Raw genomic sequence first — 20324 nt, 5'->3', positions numbered from 1 at the left:
ACGGGCTGTGTTCAGAACCTGGGTTTAAACCTCATACTCATCGTTCTTCTGCAGGTGATAAAGCTGTTTTGCTTACATCTAATATAAAAAGTGTCAATAAAGCTACTAAAAATTTCTCCAGAGAACTTATATCCATAAAAGAGATGCCTTCTCATTATGGTATTGGAGAAAATGTTTGCAAGAAAGTCTTCACAACTTCTAAAGAGTGCTTGTGAGATTTTTTTTTTTATATATAAAAAGGAAGAGGGGAATTGTTACATTAGGTTTTCTCTATTATATTTAGATTATTTTATCAATTTTCTGCCAAAGCATTTTCCACATAAATAACTTGCAAAGCTAGTTCTTATTAAATAACAACACAACCAAATAATCCTTTGAAGACAGAAAAAGCTTTGAACTCCATAATATTTGGAGGAGTTAAGAAAAGTAGCTGAAGAAGACATAACCCTGCTTTGCGGCTTACTAGTTTCCACCAAAATTTACATATCTCAAGATGAGCTAGCATTCCCCACATTAGTCTGGCCACAGCCTGCATGACTCAGGTTGTCAGAAAGCGCAATCATCAGGGTCCTTTTGAACATTTAAAAATATGGGTGAAATTCAGACCATCTGGAGAGCTACTGGAGATCACTTTTTGTCTCCAGCAGCGTTTGCAGATCTGTCATTAGGTCTAGCTGCTATAACTTGATTCTCAACCTAAAACTTTGGTGGTAATGACTTACCTAAAAATGAGATTACACAATTTCATGTGATAGGAAAGATTTTTTTTTTTTTTCGATTGGCTACTACTTAAAGCTCAACATCAGTAGCCTTTTCTCTTTAAAATACGGATGACTTCTGAAATCCACATCTATTCTTTGTCTCAGTCAAGTGGAAGAACCTGTGAGTAATTTCCAATCAAGTCTTAAGATAATAACAGGTACAATGCAGAGCATCACAGCTTCCCAGCAACAATGAGCATCATATCCAGTATCATGACATTTCCTTTATAAGACCAGAAAGCTTCTCCCTATGAAAATCTGTGCTGACCTCCAGTGGGTGGAAGCAACATACCCAAATTGCTAGTTTCTTCTTGCTTCAGCTAGCAGGAGAGGATTTTGGACCTATTTTCAAGCTCACAGGGATCTATTTCAGAAATACATATGCATAGCTATATATGCTGGCACCATTGTGTCAGGAAGCAGAAACAGAACAAGAAAGGATAGTGGGCCATTCTCTCATATGCCAGGATGGTCACTGTAGTCCTGAGAGCAGAGGAGTACACGAATTTGCAACATATCTGAGCTAAGAATTGAAGGGGCTGTCACTTCAGCACAAGGTTCAGATAAAAGTGGTGCCTGACAGACAGAGCAGGCTAACTGTAGAAGGGTAATGATGGTGAAAAAAAAAGTTAGTCTTATTCTAAACAACCTAATTTTTAGAAGTCCAAAGCAAAGTTGTCCCTGACAGCTTAAAGGAGGTAGTCAGTGAGAAACCGAAGACAGCAGAATGCTATGTGATGAAAAGGTGTGGACAGGTTTCACAAATGCAGAAGGAATTGTTCTGACAGGCTTTGCCAGGAACAATGAAAATGCCTAATTTATGATCCTATACTAATATCTCAGACATCCTGCAAATATTTTATGAAGCCTCTTCGTCTGCTAGATTTGGCAGAGTGCATAAATACAGAACCAGATCCTGTGAGAATTATGCAACCTGGATGCTGACTGTTTGACATGAGTAAACTCCCTAGACTTCACATGAGGCAGCAGCTCTACTTGGCACCAGCAGCGCTCACAGAATCTGGCTCGCCCCCAGTCACACCAATATGAAACCTAGTGATCCACATGAATTAAAATGGCTAAATTGTCTTCCTACACCCTCCAGGAGTGAAGTTTTGAAAATTATGCAAGATTTAAGCAGAATGCATATGGATCACATCTATGCATTTCAAATTCAAAGGGGCTCATATCTACTTATGTCCAGGTAGCTGTGCCAGAGCCAACTTTATTCCTTGTATGCTTAATCCTTTTAAATGTTTCAGAGCATTTGTAGCCTAAATTCTTTAATGCCATGACAGTCATAAAATGACTTCTTGTTATGTCATGTTGAAAGGTGAAGATGAGAAGACGGTATTTGGTCTTTCTGTTCTGCTGTGGAGCTCCTGTCTGTATCAAGGATTGCTTATTTCTGAAATGCCCTGTTGAAGGTTAAAAGTTTCAAACATATCTTTACTGGCTTTGTGGGCAATGTCACATACCATAAAAACAGGGAAAGACAGGCATGTGTGCTTGTTATAAAATAGTAATAATAATAAATTACATTGTTAGAGGCCTGTTCCCCTATTTTTCAAACCTGAGAGAGTGCCAGTCTAGCTACCAAGCAAAAGGACAGTTTGTCATTTGTGCAAAAGATACTCAAGGAACAGACATAGTTTATATATGGTGTGTCCTCAGAAAAGAGCACCAAAAAATGATAAAGTTATTAAATACAGACTCTTTTATTTCTCTTCTCTACTTGCTGTGAGGAAGTGAACTACTGAGGCAGGGTATGGGCTGGCTGATGTCCTAAGAATCCTTTTATGATTCTATGAACCTGTAATAAAGAAATGCAATTCAGTGACAGTTTCAGTCATAAACAGCAAAAGAGGAGCTATTCTACACGCACAAAAGTCATATGTCAATTTGCACTGAATTCACAGCAGGACATGAAGTGAGTACTGAGTCCTACAGCAGTATCAGACAATGGTCACTATAGCATCTTTTGGAGCTTCAGAGGCTTGATTCCTACTGTTGATTAGGCCTGTTCAGATTTTCCAGTTCTTAACATTTTGGCCATTTGCTAGGAATGACAATGTGAAGGGCCCAGAGATTTTCTCTCACACATTAGTCACTGTTGATTTTCCTTTGGAATCTAATGCCCAGTCCTAATTGGGCTAATCAGCTCTTGATGTAAGAGCTTTAAAAATAACAAGCTTAGTGAAGCTACATCTGCTTATATGAGGACTGAATGTGCAACTATAAATTAGTTGCTGAGAGCAAGTCTCAGAAAAAAAATATTTTCCTGTGCTTCCCTTTGGCTCAGCCACCAAAACAACACATTTTGCTCATGTCACAAGGTGTGCTCTGCCCTCCAGTCTATGAACTGGGTGACTCCAATCAACACAGGGCTGCTAAACTGTGTTATTAGTGTCTGAGAGGTGGGTTTGCCTGCTGTTGACATCAGCAATGTCCCCAGTGAAAATCCTATGTGCAAGCATTTTTAGTCCCACCTGTTCAAGACCAAGCAGACTGCAGTGGAACATTTCAGTACATTTTGACACTCGGTAAATTTGACAGCACTCTACAGAGATCGGTAAGACCAAGAATAGTAAAAATCCTAAGATAAGCATTGGGGATGCTGTGAATGAGTAACTGATATATAATACCGTTTTACGTGTGCCTAGTTTAGTAAATCATTAGAGAAAAATTTCTTTTATCTGAAAAGATTAGACTGAGTCAAGCAACAAACCAAAGTGGTGTTTTCCCTTTGTTTGTTTGTTTAAAAAAATTAGTGTCACATATTTGGTATTTCTGATATGGAAAACATTGGGAAATCAGTTCTTAATGAAAAGAAAAGCTCTCCGGAAATGCTTATGGAAAAATGTGACGCAGAGGCTTTTTTCAGTCTTTTAAGACAAACTTCTCTTAGTATGCCATTGACCACTCCAGGCTGACTGAAAGTCCTTTTATCCTAGCAAAATGTTTTACAGCATCTATAGCAATTTCACTTTGTGTCATGCTACCCAATATTAACAGAACTTGTTATATGAAGTTTGAAGAATTTGATAACATGTCCGTGAAGATGTTATTGACAATTTACTTGAAAACAGAAGCTGTTCCTATTTATATGGTAATTATTTTCTTCCCTCAGATGTCAAATCAATAGGAAAGAAGGAACAGTTAATAAGATGAGTCCAAAGTATTGGGCAAAGAACAAACCAGTAGTCTTCTGGTCATGCAGAGGCAGAAAAATATTGTATCACACTGCAAGTCCTACAGAGACAATAAATCAATCATCTCTACTCAAAGGTAGGGAACAAGGAGAACTTCCAAACTCAAATGGCAAACATGATATGTCAAGAAGAACAGGGTAGAGGTTATTAAAACACTTGTCCATCTTGCTGAGTTGAGATTTGTAGAAATGCTTTCAAATTGTAATCTGAACGGATGAGGCAAGTCCCAAAACTGTTTCTGTACTGAGGAAAAAAAAAATCCTTGTTTTGTATATATATAATTTTTGTACTTTGTTAAAACAAAACAAAAAAATGTTTACGCAGTTATTTGACTAGTTGGTTTCACTTATCTCTGCGTTTCTAATGGATGCCAAGAAAACTTTGACCTTCCTCAAGGCCAAGAGGAACTTTAAGTGGCAATGGTTATCGCAAAGAACAGCTGGTGAGAGGACAGCTGTGGTTCACTGTAGGAAAAAGACATGAACAATGGTACAGGTCAAAGATCAGAAGTCTCTCTCCCTTCTCCTGCTTCCAGGGTCGCTTTGGGTCTGGAAATAACAGAGTCAGTTTTGCCCTGTACATAGCCCCAGCTGGTAACCCTGCCAGCTACAAAATGGGTGCAGCTCTGCATTTCTGCAGGATGTTCCTATAAGGAGAGAGCTACAGCAAAGCCACCATGCAGGCTCCATGCAGAGCCTGGCCAGCCTTATGAACCCCAGCCCTCTTAGAGCAGAATTGACTCAGGTTGTCCTGGCCTCAGAGCAAAACCACCAGTGTAGGGGGGAGTTGAGCAATGGTACAGCACCACTGCAAAGCTCTATGACAGCCAGCCCTGTTCTGGCATCAGTAGTGCTCAGGAAAGCTGATAAACTTCACCAGAGGCAAGTTAGCTCTTACATAGACATTTGTCAGTACCCAAATCCTCTGGGTTTTCCCACTGAGTTCTCTCTTTTCCCATTAAACTGAAAAATGGATAGTTGATTGTAAATAGACAAATATATCAACCAAGTTTTGGTTTATGTCTTGGTAAAGCTGACCAACTATGAATTTTTTATGTCAAGTCTTAGAAATATCCAGGTAACTCACATCTTAAGCTTAATATTAAGAGAAATTTGGCATCTTAGATTATTGTTGGTTGGAGATGTTTCAACAACAAAAACAACAAAAGTGTTCTTCCACAACTTACTCCTTAGTCTTCCCAATAACTATTTGAAGAATAAACCTTAAGAGATGTGAGCCTGCTGCTGAACTCCGATTTGCACACAGAGTGGAAGGCATCAACAATACCTGCACACAGAAGCAAGCTGCAGTAGGACAGCAGTAGGATGCATCTAAAATCTTCAGTTCCTATCACCTCTGCCTGTTCTCTTTCTTCCAAAGGTGGCCCAGGAAGGTCCCACTTTTTCTACACTCCCAAGCTTCTGACATCTGCTCCTCCCTCCTCTTCTTTCCTGTTTACCTTCCAGATGAGGTCAGACAGGACAGTATCTCTCAGTAAATGTAACTGAGAGCCTTCTGTTAGTTGCTTCTCGGGCGATTGAGCTTATTGGAACAGGTAGGGTATTTAATTGCTATTTTCCTATAACATCTAGAGAAGTGCTACTTGCCTTACCTGATCTCCACAACGCAACTCATAGAGCTTTACTAACAACTTTCCATGCTATCTGATATATTCACATGGGCACACATAGGTAGTTCCCCAGAACGTCAGGTTTCTTGGCTTCCAACTCTACGACAGTAACATACTTCCCCCCACACACCCTTTATTGCCTTATTTTGCATGACTTGACTTCTACTTTATTTTTAGACCTGAATTATCCCCAACATCAAGAGCTATTTCCCTATTAGCCCATGTGCTTCAGTAATAATGTGATTGCGACTGTATGTTGAGCTATCAAAGCTATGTGTCAGCCTTGCCCTTTGCTATAGCTCGTATTAAGAATACTATTAAAAATTAAAGGAGAGGGGAGGGGGAAAATGAAAAGGACGTTTTTTTCTAGTCACTAGCAAAATTAGTGAAATGCATTTTTTTCTCCAGGGTTGGGCAAAGAACATTAAGAGACTTCTTGTCAGCTGTGTAGGCTTTTTCACACTTTTTATATCATGATGTATTTATGTGATTTTCTCAAATGGTTTCTATGAATTCTTTAAATAATTCCTCATTAAATCTGTCAAGAAGCGAAATAATGGGTTAGTAAAACAGTAGAAATGGGGATGGGTAGAAGCTGAATATACATATATATATATCCGGTTTCTTTCTTTTATATACAGTTCATAAAAAGCACATTTGGAAAGGTCTGATGAGTCATGAAATACTTATTCACTAAAAAGATGCACGCATTTTAAACATTGCAAAAGAGGAAAAGGAAGGTCATAAAAATACAGAAATCGTCATACTTCTGTCTTGTCGATCACTCATCTTTCATGGAAACATAAGTGTCATACATTTCAGAAGGCCACAAATACATCCAAACAAAAAGTACTTGCACTATTTTATAGGTAAAGGGCCTGATCCAAAACTTGAAGTTAGTGGGAACAGTACCTTTAGTAGGCTTTGGAAGAAACATAAAGTACAACTATAAGCTTTCATAGCCCTAAAAATGCAGACAGGGAAATACTTACAATTAGGGATACTAGTCTTGATTAAAGAATTGCTGGTGAGCTTACTCCATACATCACAACATCTTAAGGAACTGCTCTATCAGAGAGCTAAAATATCAGTGTGTCTAATTTAAACAGATACTCACTTCTGCTTTGCCTATTTTATGAGATGAGAAGCACAATATTGAATATTCCTGTATATTTGATGGTAAAAAATCAGTAAGTCATGAAACCACATTAAACCTTGTCATAAAAGAAAATAAAGACAGATGACTTTTGCTACCAACATTTTCAAGAGACTTGTAGAGGTGTTTCAATTAATTAATAACACTGGATTCCAAAGCCCAAAATTTTCATAGAAAGAAATATCTGGTAACACACCTTACAGATACAGTGTGTCACCTGTGTACCTATTTTGCTAGAAACAACCAGAACTCTAACAAACTTTTATTAAATAACTTCAACAAATGGTGTTAATATTTACTATTCCATCTAACAATGACACCATAACTTGGATACAGAGATAAAAATGTCAATAACCTTTTAATGAAAATATACAACAGTAAGGCATGGGTTTCACTGCAATCTTTCTTATTTTTCTTTTTTTCTTTTAACCTTTTAACAATCAGATTTGGCTTTCTATTAAAAATAGGTTTTATTTTGGAACTGCTTTCTTTACACAGGGAAAAATAGAAATAAAAATTAAATGTTCATAGAACTGCAGTGAATTCATGCCATAATAGCTAAATTATATTGAAGTAGCTAAATTATATTGAACAGCATGAAATGTATGGCTTTGGTCTCATCTGTGATAATTGGAAAGCTAAATATAAGAAAGCAAAAGCGTAGAGCAAAAGGGTCCTATTCACAGTGGCACCAAGAGGTAAAAGTACATTTAGCCAGCTGATTTCTTCATCAGTTACAGCCAACTAATGTCCTTGGCAAGGATACTATTCTTCAAATTCAAAACGGCCTCCACAAGGACAATGTACCATGCTTGAAATAGCATAAACATGTAATGCTCATTAAGCTTAGTTAAATGAGCATTCAGATGCACAACATGGCCCCAAGAGCAAGAAGGTATATACATATATCTGTATATATGCACTAATAACACTTATTAAACAACGAACAATTATATACACAGATATGGCATATTTACAAAACCCACAGAAAATAGAAGAATGAAGAACAAAAAGTGAATATAGATAATAATGTCTGAATTATCTTTTTTTGTGAAGAGCATCATGTTCAGTAAAAAAAAACAACAAAATAAATAAACCTAACTTTTAAAAACCCTGATAAAATCCCATCATATCTGTTTTTTCGTGGAGAGCAGAGACACACAAGACCGGTAGCATAGGAGCCTTGCATTTGCCAGTAGCCTGCCTGATTATACAAGCTCAGACACAACATTCTCAAAAGTAAAAAAAATATGTGGAAAACTGTTCATGGGATGACCTAAGCAATCATGAAGATCTACAAAACACCCTCTTAACAAAATTCAGGTATCATCTGATAATGTTCCTCAAAGCACTTCTTCCACAATAATTTTCAAAATAAGCTATGCTTTCCTCAGTGTTGAGATTTCTAACAGCCCCGCCATTTCAAAAGTGAAAGAAGTGCATAAAAAAAGCAAAGTTTAGGTACTGAAGTAGTGCTTACAGTAGCAAGGTTCAGAAATCTGTAAAGAGCTTTGTGACTCTGGTAATTAAATTCAAAAGCAAAGCTAGAACAATACTTTTTGTAAAATATTCCTAAAAAAAAAAAAATAATGTGCAGAGCTACAAACCTTGAACTTATGACTTACTCACCACCTAATGAAACAAGACACAAATTTACTATCAAAAACATATTCTCCCTACCTTTCCAATGCTGTGAGGTGCATGGTCATCTCTGTGGAGAGCCTCCGCTGTGGAGGGCAGCATCAACCCGAACCTCCTTCAGCTATTTGCCCAATCCCTTCATTCAAAAGGGGAGGGTAAAACCAGGTTCATTTCCTACCAGGACTTTCTACTTAAAATATTCCAATTGAATGTGCTTTCCATGTCTTTGCATTGCCTATACAATGTGAAGAAGCCAGGACAGAATCCAAGAATCTTGTCCCGTATGGTAACTTCCACAACGTTATTTTAAGAAAAACGCATGAGAAGGAACATAAGCTTTTGGTTTCACAGAGAATAACATCCCATAGAATATTTCTGAAAAATAATTTTCTAAACATTGCACCTTGAAAAAGCTCAAATTCCAGAGTGAGGAAATGGGAATAGCAACAGAGGGTATTGCTCAACCTTTCTGTCTGGAGAGTTTATCCAACACCTCATATTTCATACCAAAAGCCTTTCCTTCCTGTAATGACCACCCTACTCAACAGACTCTCTGTCTTTGTAGTCTTAAGACAGCAGACTCTTGCAGTGTTAAAACTGTTTGTGCTATATCAAACACATCCCTACGTTCCCAGGTTTCCAACCTATTCTTCTCAGGTGGAAGGACTACAAGTGATTCAATGATTCTATGAAAAGCGTGGTTAACAAAGACAACTCAAGCAATTCCCCTTGACTTCCGACTTAACTGGAACACTTCTTAGGACTTTCATATTTGGGTGACTGAATTTCTTTCATTTTTGTTTTTCTTGTCCGCTTTAAGAAACAATTTCTAATTACAGTTGCTCTAACTTAGCTCTTGGAGACTCTATTAGCAACTCTCTATAGGAATTTCTTTCCAGTTAGAATTTTCATAAATTTAGATATTTATTTTTTTTAAGAATGCAAACAACCAAAACCAAAAACTAGTTGTTTCAAATTGTTAATTATATTTGATTTTCATGTAAGCATAGAGCCACAGCAGAAATTAATCTTTGATGACTGCATATTAAGAGTATATATATTTATATACTCTTAATTATGTATGATATGTGTCAAGCTTAGTGCTTGAGCAGTTGTGCTATTATATGGTATTCCTTGTGCTGTCTGTATCTTCCATTTGTGTCTCTTCTCAAGAGAAGTAAATGCCTTTCTGTAAACCAGCCTTGAAAGGCGCCTGAAAATCAAGCAAACTTTCAGGTTTAATGTGCTTTCAGAAAAAGAACTCTGCAAAATTAACTGATTTTAACAGTAGCACTATTTTAAGTATTTTTCTGTGTAAGATTTAGATACCGAAATTTGTCCTGTGGTACCTATAAATTAAAACAATATGGAAAAGAAGCATCTATCACAGTTTGTGGGGGGGGCACCTCAGTGAAGGGGAGACTCTCAGACTGATCATGGTTGACCCTTAAATCACCCCTGTTTAAGGAAGAATGCTGCAGGCATTAGTTATGTTTTGTTTCATGAGCCTGTCACTAAACCTTTATTTTCAGATACATCAACACAAGGATCCTTATTTTAAACTAAAATTAGATAACTTTAAATTCAACTTTGAGAATGTCCATGCTAAAATAATGGACAGAAAAAAGAACAGTATCAGGGCACGTATAGTAGATTTTTCTTCTGTCCTGTTCTTTCCTTGAAGCACATTTCATATTTGGGACTGTAGGATAGTAGGAGGCATCTAGCAACTTTGTTTTCAGGCCCTGTATATGGAAATTTGAAAGGCTTCTGAATGCTACTTCAACTGAAAGGTCATTTCTAATGCATTTTTACACCATCAAAAACAGTGTTAGGACTTCTATATGCCCTGAATTCTTCATGTAATCATGAAAATTGCCACATGCAAAAGAAGGCTGGAGTTGTGTTGAGCAAATGCAATCTGGATCTGTCTATCAGAAGAATAAAGATTTTAAACTGTAAAAATACGGGTTAATAACAGAAGGGAAGAAGCAGCACACAGCAAATCTAAATGTGTGCTATTACCTAGGGGAAACAAAACATGATACTTTGGAAATGGACTGAGTGATATTTTTAGCCACAATGATTAGAAGCCATTAGTTCCTAAATTCGTACTGCCACAGCTTGATGTCAGAAGGACACACGTGCTGATTTAAAGCTGAGGACAGTTAAGTAGAAGCCAAGAAAGAAATGATCGTCTCTTTCTTGAGAGGTCTTTACTTCAGTTGGTCTTTACTACTGAGTCTTCATGAAGTTCTTCTCTAAAGAAGGCAGAAAAAGTAATCCCAGCTTTCTGTGGAGGGAGCCAGTAGCAGTCAAAGCTGGGGGCAGAGCATGGTGAGGTCAGCCTCTTCTAAACACCAAGTCCAGAAGAAAGTGCAAGAGGACAGGCATGGCCTGCCGACTGCAGGAGGAGCATATGACAGAGGAACCTGCCCAGTTTCTCTACCAACTTCAGTTCTTCTGGTTCTTGGTCTCCATCAAATGCATTCCCAGCTACAGCCTCCTAGCCCCGATGGCAGTGGGAGCTAATGGAAGAATAGGGAAGCCCACGCATCATGTGGGTGAAATCTTTATGTAAAGGAAACCTTTCAGGACTTTAAAAAGATGAAAAAATAAAAAATAATTTAGGCCTGAATCATTCCTCCTCCACTTGTGAGGATACAGCCTCAAATCAAGCTGTATTCTGCTCTGTAGTGTTTGAGTTTGGATGTTGCTCTTCTGCAATCTCTGTGATGAAGAAGCAGGTAGGGGTTGCTACATTGCTTACTCACTTGCTTTACTGCACAGATCATTTGGGAAAAGAATCTCTTTCTGATATGAGGCAGACATTTTAAACATTCCCTCTGCAAGCAGTAGAATAGCATCTTATTATACTTATTCCTTTGTTCTATTAACAACAACATATCTTCAAGAAATAGGTAAGATCAATGCTGATTCTCGACCTGATTCTGACATGAGCCCTGCTGATAACAGAATCAATGTGCTGAAAAAAATCACTGGTTTGAATGTGTCAGGCTCACAGAAATTAGTCACAAGCCTTTATACTATGAATATTTAGAGATGGTGGCAGGTGAGACTGCAGATAAACATTATTTTCTGGACAACTCTATTTTTTCAGGCTGCTTTATCCCTTGGTCTCTGTTATTACAAAAAGTCAGAGACTGTGTCAGTGTCAATCGGCAGTTTGTGAACCTGTGATGCTCTGTGAGGTATCACATGCTGGTCTATGAAAATGATGACAAAAACATAGTGCATGAAGACAGTCAGAACCCAGAGTTCCATATTAAAAAATCACATATTTGATGGTTAGCACTCACAATTTTGCAAAACAGTAAACTTATCTCATCTGTTGAGCATTCTTCTTTTTAAATCATTACTCCTTCCAACCATCAGCATGCAAATACAATACAGAGGTCACAGGTCTTCAAACAAAGATCATCAAGTCCTTGAATTAAGGATTCTTAATGATTTTCCTTGGTGTCACAATCTATTGTAAACTGTAAACTAAAAGTGCAATTACAATTAGAAGTCTTGTAAATTGTAAGATAGAAGATTTGTCATTTTGGGGTCTACTTCCTTTCATTTCCTTGGAATTCCAAAGAGGAGTGTTTGGTTATACAAGAAACTCAAAATCCACTTCTTTAAAGAGAGGTAAGTGTCCATCAGAAGTTAAACCATTCTTATTCTGTTGAAGGATGAAGAGGAAGGAACACAAGAGACACTGCCAGTGTTTAGGAAATGGATTCCTGTCTATAGGGTAGAAAATGAGCACGTGGTTTTCCCTTTCTTAGCATACTGCTGCCTTCTCCAAATCACAAGAATATTGGCATAACTGCTCACACAAGCTTCTTCTAAAGTCAGGTGGGTATGCCCGCACATTTTGGAGTGTTGCCAACAGAATACAAAGGAGTTGTTGAAAGCTCAGTACCATTTATTTTATAAATGTTGAAGTCTTTACTTTTCTCACTCTGCCTTTTCCCCCTCTAGGAAACAGCTCTTCGGTTTATTTACTTCAACAAGAGAAGGTTTTGTTTAGACTCTGCGGTTTTACACTTGTCCTCTGAGTGTTACTTGCATGGCACTTCTCAAAGGTGGCACTGAGATATATCTTGCTGGCACTGAGATATAATGTACTGTATGGCATTGTTCAGCTTTCCAGAACAGACAGTTACTTTAGCAGAAAGCACATTATGGGCTTTAACTTTTACATTTTCTACTTAAGCTTTTTGTGTATAAGAAACTTCAAAGCAAATGAATGAAAAAAAATTATCACTAGACAAGGGTGTGCACAGTTGAAGGCTGGAAGTTTGGCATGGGCACAGAAGAAAAGTAATTATTACTTTGTCAGGAACAGAGAGATGTCACAACCTCTGAAATGACATTCAGTTCGCATTTCCTTTCTACATATCGTTCTAAGCAGATACTACAGTTTGGCAGAAAATGAAGAACAAAAGCTTCCTGTGAAGATAAACTTAATGATTCAGTTTCTATAAACTAAACCTCCTGTGAGTTTAACACTACACCTTAGAAACACCTCTGCTGCCAGCAGGAGAGGGACACTGCTTAGGCTCATGCACATTGCCAGCCACTCCATCATCAGTCCTCACCCATCTAACTCCTCTGTCCTGTTCAATTTGGGTCTTCTGTGGGGACTACCAACACAACCACCACACCAAGCACCACCCGGGCACAGGGGTGCAGCCTCTGTGGATGCCAGCAGGACTGCACCCACCTATTCCACAGCAGGACTTCCCCCACTGCATCTGGAACCAGTTTGGGCCACAGCGAGCAAAATGTCAGCTCCTGCTGCAGGTGACACAGGAGGAGACATTTTGCTTTTCAGGTCACAAGAAGGTGCCCAAATTAGATTGCATCTGCAGTGTTGGGAGGACGCACTGCTCTGCTAACCACTCAGCACCACATGCACCCAAGGAAAAAATGTTTACCTGGTGTGGCCACGGTTAACCTTTTTTCCTTGCTGAGACGGTGCCCATGGATGAATTCACTCATGGAAGGGGGGCCCCTCAGAAGATATGATTCTGTGGAAGCGGGATGAGGGGGGGCTCTTAATAATTTCTGGAGGTAGGTCCCTGAAGTCCTGGGATGGCTCTGATCACAAAGGGAAGGTGAGAATAGTCTTGCAGGAGATCCAAGAAAAATACATATGGAAACAAAAGAGTTTTACTTTAATTACCTTTCAAAGCCTCACGAATGACAACATCATGTTAATTTGATTAACAGGTAAAAACCAACTAGTGTTGCCACCCCATGTCATTTCCACAGCAGAGCACCTTGCCTGCATGGGAAATCCTGGTCCATATTAGGGGAGGAGGAGATGAGGTTGACTTATATCTCAATATCCTGGAGTCGATATGTACAAGGCTCCCTGAATGTTCTCTGCTTTTTGCATTGTGACTAGAACGTACAAGAAAAAGGAATGATTATCTAGGACTTCTCTAACAGAGAGTCCTTTTCATCTTCAGAACCATGGAGATCCCCACACCTATAAAGCTTTGACAGGACAGTCACAAGACAAGATGAGAACTCACTGCTTGAACAGCAAAATATTTGCATTAGTTTATGAATTGCAGCCATCCCCCTTGAAAAGGTTGCTTGCTCCTATGCAGAAAAATTGATCGGAGTGAACACATCTGTATTCTTTTTGCGCTGATGAAGAGCAAGTGAGCACTAAAGCTTAACAAAGAGATGCAACTTCTTTTGTGTTAAGCATTGAAATGCTCATAGAGAACAATCCTTTTTTATTTCAGATGCTCATTATGGAAAACCTTAAGGAAAACTTAAGGGAGAGTTGTTAAAGAAAATACATTCACAGTAATATTAAAGACATACAAGATGCACCGAGACACTGACAGATAATAGTGCAAAAACTTTGCATTAAGAAGGAAGAAATAACATTGTGAGTAGGAGGATCAGAATGACATGTTGCCAGGCTTTGAATTTCATTTTCATATCTTCCCCACCTCCTTCTCCCCAAGTGCAAAACAAAAAAATAATAATATTTACAATTCAGTGAACGACTTTAATGAAAGTCTGGCCACTGCACTGTACTATAAAGATCACTGCATGCATACCTTTTCCTCTGAGTGCCACTGCGGACCAGTAAGTTTGGTTGCTGTGGGCCCTGACTATGCAGGAGGAAAGTGTCTATGGTTGGCACGGTGGCTGATGCCTCCTCACTTACTTTAGGGCTGCCGATCTTGCTCTTTCCAAGCTTGCCTTTGCTGCGTCGGGACTGCTCATGGTCAAACTCTAAATCCTCCAGTCGCTGGGTAAGGGCAAGTTTTTGTTGGATAGCCATGCGCAACAGAGAGTTTAGTGTCTTCTTCTCATCCTCTGCAGCTGCTAGCTGCCTTTGCATCTCATCCAGCTGCGTGACGTATTCATCACACCTGGGAAAACAAACAAGGCAGAAATCTGTGGAACTGGTCCAAGAACCAACTTTACCAGTGATCATATTACCGGGCCTCAGTTGCAGGCATGGATTCAGATCCAAGCTTTTGTTGAACCTAACCCTGCAAGCAGACAGCCTGACAACTTCTCTTCCCACTTTGAACAAATACCTACTTGGATCTGAATGCCGAAACTTCCCATTCAGCAGTATAACCTATGTCTAGAATATCAGAGTATTCTATGACTATAATATGCTTCTAATGCACATAACTAGCAAATGGAGGATAGGCTTGGGATTATCCCAAGGTTAACCCATAAATAACAACTTGGGGGGCTGGTTCAGCTGGTAACTCACCATGGGTACAGATGTCTACTTATTAGATAGTAGTATGTTCCACAGATAGTAATATCTACTACATAAGCAAAATATTACCCAAAAAATGATTAAAAACAGACTAAGTATTTTGAACACTTGACAGATCAGATTTTGTGAAATTAGAAGCCTTCACTTGTTTGCCATTTTTAATTGGTTAATGCAGTAATATTCAGGAAGCCCCACACCTGGAAACTGTTTCACATTTGCTGTTGAGCCTTCTGGAGGTGTGCTGAGATATCAAATGTCATGGACACTTACTCCTTTTTAACCCTCAGCCTCTCTTATCTGCATGAAAAACTTTTCATTCTTTTTCATTAGCTTTAGATCGCTGAGATAGATTTTGAAATAAAACCACCTTTCTGATATGAGTCTGTTAGCATTTAAGATCAATTCCAACTTAGTCTTGCTTTTTAAAAATGATTCAATTAAGTTAATGTGAAGAGCAAGGCATTTCAGAATTTCTTAGTCAATTTTTGAAGTGAAATAGTTTTGGTTTATTAAAAATAGAACCATCTAACGAGTAACAACCAAGAGTGAAAAATGTATACCATCAGTGAAATGATTCATGGCTAGCAGCACTATCTAACCATAGACATTTGTGGCAACATCTAACATTTTTTCACATTAAATAATACAGATTTCATTAAATTTCCTCCCCACATGTGATATGTTTAAATCTAAGTAGATATGCTGTGTAATTACATAGCGTAATGGATGATGATTTATTTTTATCAGTACCATTCTCAGAAAACAAACAAAGAAAATAATTTTAGGCTTCCTTCTCCGAATGTGTGAAGCAATAAATTTTGAATTATTACAAACTGAGTGATGAAACTTGTTTGTAATTTTAATCTTCTCCTTCAGAAACAGAAATAAAGCATACTCAAAAATTCATACTTACTCTTCACTCACATACACACACACATATATATATATTGCACTCTCCTTTTGAATAATTTAGGCACTTTAACAGGAAGCAAAATGACTCAGCCAGCCATAGCTTCAGCTACATTTTCAGTATTATATTTCTCTACAGGACCTTAAAAAGCATAAGTCTCTGTATTTAAGCCCTGAGGAAGAGAGAGATTTCTGAAATATTGGTTGGCTTCAAGTCAACTTGCACCAATTTCTACTGCAAGTTATGAGATGTTTATTGATGTCTTAGCTAGTTTCTTTGATAGAGACATTCGAATAAGCCAGCATTCTAGAAATTAAAATGAATTCATTTGAAATAGAAAATGTCTGAGTTATCAGGGTTTTAAAGACTCATTCTTGTAAACAGATGGATCCTGTATCCACCTCCCTCTTTTTCTCTCCTGCTCTCCTCTTGTCTAGATGAGACTTCTTTTCAAATATGCTTTCTATTTAAAACTAAAATTAAAAAGTAACATCTGCAGCAACACCTGTAGCACTGTGCCATTAAAGGAATGAACTGTCTTGCTTTAGTATGCCCATAAGCCAATTTTCTTTTTAGAAGATTTTTTTATTTTTTTTTCCTCAGGCTTTTAAATATGTTCTCATATCTAGACATCTGCTTTGTAAAAAGAGCATAACTGAGCAGTTAAGAAACATAACCTCCTGAGGGTGGATACCACTAAAGCAGATTTAGGCAAAAATGCTTTTCACTACCTGCTATGAACAATAACAAGATAGCCCTAGAAATGTGGATATGCTAGATGCAGTTAGCTGGCCTCACACTCAAAACAAAAACAATCTCATTAATACATTTTCCAGCTGTTCTCGCTAACTATATGCCCTTCCTAGAAGTCTCCCCACAATAGCAATCCAGCATTCTTGGCAGTTCACTGCAGTGTTTGGGTGGTTCCAGTCATCTGACCTCCACCACAACTCGAAGTTTCCTATTATTTTGCACGAACACATGGCCCATTGTCTCTGTGTTTGTTGCTCAAGCGCATATATTTTTTGAGAAATAGCGTTCAGAAAGGTTAAGCCTAAATCAGTCAAATGAAGGCCATAATTGACTTTAGAAACTGCTGAATTAACAGCCTCAGATCTTCTTGAAGTCTGCAGCAGTGAAGGTTATTCCACGTAGTGGGAGGTAGCCACTGCCTGCAGACATGGTCCTGTAATGAAATATTCCCTGATATATGCAAGTGAAGGATAAAAAGAAAGGTGTTTCCAATTAAAAAATTAAAAAAGCTTTACACACGTCCATATTGCCTTTTACCCATACATTTTATAAACATTGGTGAAGTCTCACAGCATACAGAGGAAGAAAAAGGCTAAGAGCTCTTAAGAGAGAGGATTTCTGGCATGGTGTGGACCACTGCAGAACAAGCAGGGCTCCAGGATACACCAGAGCTCTCAATGGGTCTTCTAGAAGTGCTAGAGTTCATAACATAAGTTAGTTGTTCATAACCTAAGTTAGGTTATATCTTTCTGCATCAGAGCTCTGTCGCAGTTTCTCCCTTGTCTCATGACGGGTGTAAGCTGCAAGTGACTAATAAATTATCTTGTATGCTGGTCTTAAGTTTTATGCAGTGTCAAGTTTTCACATATTTCTTATTTCTCCTGTCTCAGAAAGGAAGCAGACAGATGCATAAGCCTGCTTATTTTGTATAAAGTGATCCAAGAAGCTTACGTAGGATTTTTTCATATTTCTCTGTCATCTAGGAATGCAAACCAAATACCAAGTCAGGCCTAGGCAGAATTTCAGTCACACAAATCATAGCAGAGCTTGAGCTAAACCCAGTGACATTGACAGTGAGAAATCCTGGCTCTACCACATAAGCATAATTCTCTTCTGCTCATGAATGTTTTCTCATCCAGGATAGCTCTGGGATCTGTCCATACTTCTTAACCCATGTCTTCAGCACAAGTTTTCTTTAAATATTAATCATAAGAAAACATCTTGATGGGTAGAGAATAAAATCAGTACATGTAGTGTCTGAAGTATGGCAATATCTTGAGTAACATTTCTCTACTTTTGAATATCTATTTAGCTTAGGAAAATAAAAGTATGCAGGGACTCAGTAAAATTAGCTTTCTGAATCCCTTCAGGATCCTTCTGTACAGACAGTTGTTTCTCTCCTTCATCACGAGACATTTTATCCCTTCCCCTCTCAGCTCAACCCCTACTCTAGATGGAAAAACTAAACTTTTAAATAATTTGTTTTTTATTTGCCCTCTAGAGGAGCACTGGCTGTCAGCATCACCACCCCACAGCTCACACCATGTCAGTATCTCGGGGCTGGGGCAAGGGGCAGCAACAGAAGGGGCAGGAAAGGCTCACACCATTTTCTGCTCTGGGAATCTCAGAAGCAGCACAGTAAATAAGTAGACAGAAGCTGACGGGCACCACATAGCCCTGGTATCAGGTGGGAATTTAAACTTTGCCAACTCCATGCATCCCACCCACAAGCAGCCACAGAAGATGACTTCTCCAGCAGAAGCTGCAACAGCAGGCTTAATGCACCATTAAAACATATCAACAAAAGTGCTGCTATGGAAGAGCCCTCATCAGTGGTGTCTACCCCAAAACATTACCACAGATATAAAGACACTGACTTTAAAAAAGCAAAACATTTAGGATGCCTGAAAATGAACAGTTAAGGTGTTTAACAATCAGCTGTTCTTCACAGCTGGCAGATAAATTTCATCACTCCAGTTAATTCCAACATTCTGACCTTCTCTAGCTCTCTAAACTTTCCAGACAGATGATTAAAAGAGTCTAAAAAATGGAATCTCTTTGTCCTATAAGTGTGGTGTATTTTTTGTGGTTTTAAGATCCAAAAGGGTTGGTGTAAAAATTGAGTCATTTAAAAAAGCAGCTGTATCATGAGTTTCATAACAGAAAGTTTTTATACTTTTGTTTTATTTTTCTTTTGTGAAGTGTGTTTGGGGAAACAGGAGCTTGAACTGTGGTAAGAACATATTCTTGCAGGTCTGAAGTAAATTCAGAAAGGGATTGAGGCTAAGGAAGAAGGAAGAAGGAAGCTGTAGAGATCAGAACCACAGAGATTTTGGATTGGGAAACAAACAGTCCAGGAAAATAAAAAGAGCAAAAGAGGTATAAGGCTGGACAGAAGGAGCTTTGAGCGGCAGAAGAGAAGATCTGAAGAAAGAAACTGAGGAATAGAAGGACACACAAGTGTCAAGGGAAAATCGCAGAAAAAAAAGGAAGACTCTTGCTTTCTGCATAGGGAAGCTTTGCAGAAAATTGTTGTCTTTACTGTTCAGACTAGAAACACATCCGCCATACTCTCCTTATAATGTGGCATGAGCTTTATCCAGTGGATATGATGAAGGATCCATACAATTCAGCACCAGAATGAACGTCCATTTTAGAGTCAAGTGAACAGAAAAGAATGGGTTATGAAAAAGGATATCGCTCAATCAAGCAGCACATAAAATCATTTTGAGACCTACAAAACAACTCTACTTTTAGAAAGATATTCTCCCTATAGGACAAAATCAGTAGTATCACGTGATGCAGGATTACCGTGGAAATCACTGTTTTATTTAATATAAGAATATATATATATATATATATATATATGAATGCTGAATGTTGCTATCATATCAAATGTTACTGCATAGAGAATCTCACATTCTTCTATTTCCAAACAGGTTTCTCTTCTTGAACAGAATTTATAGTATATTGTCTCTTTGTCAATTAAGCAAAAGCTATTCCAAATGAAGTACACAGAATGAGTCAATGATTTGAACATTTAGGAAAATTGATTTAATTATGAAGGTCATTAGATTCCAGGGTAGGGAAGAAAAAGCAATATTCTACAACAGAAAAATCTATAGAAGCCCACTGATATGCAAGATGTTGCAGTGAGTGACTTTTAATCACTGTCTCTACAAGATACTGGTCAAAACGTATGACCTCAAGGGCAGGAATACATCCATAGGTCCTGCAGTGAGTTTTTAATCACAACTGCATGGCATTTACCAACAGCAGTCGGTGCTCTGGGTGGGGGTTATCTCTACTAATATTAGACATTTACAAAGTGGAAATTGGTAACTCAGCAAGTGACACAGATTCCTTTTACAGTTGTAGAAGAGACATGTTTCATTGCATCCTACACAAGATATCTATAATAGGCATCTAAATGAATGGCACCCTTTAAGCTTAATTCTCGCAGAAAAGATGCTGCTGCCTCCC

The 20324-nt window shown here is 38.2% G+C and overlaps 1 protein-coding gene across 17 annotated transcripts in view; it reads right to left on the bottom strand.

The window, feature by feature from the left end:
• BICD1 (BICD cargo adaptor 1) overlaps window positions 1-20324 on the bottom strand; it is a 174251-nt gene that overhangs the window by 12322 nt on the left and 141605 nt on the right. For 7 of the 17 annotated variants that reach the window (XM_068662264.1, XM_068662284.1, XM_068662293.1 and 4 more), the window contains 2 exons: window positions 14496-14813; window positions 13350-13540 (listed from right to left, as the gene is read on the bottom strand). In XM_068662264.1, the coding sequence (XP_068518365.1) occupies window positions 13350-13540; window positions 14496-14813 (509 nt within the window). Of the gene's footprint in view, window positions 1-13349; window positions 13541-14495; window positions 14814-20324 lie in introns of those variants that run through there. The other 10 variants (XM_068662355.1, XM_068662394.1, XM_068662378.1 and 7 more) reach the window with 4 other exon arrangements.

The sequence above is a fragment of the Anas acuta genome, chromosome 1 (genome assembly GCF_963932015.1).
Source record: "Anas acuta chromosome 1, bAnaAcu1.1, whole genome shotgun sequence".
Lineage (NCBI taxonomy): Eukaryota > Metazoa > Chordata > Aves > Anseriformes > Anatidae > Anas > Anas acuta.
This window is presented reverse-complemented; position numbering and strand designations above follow the sequence as displayed.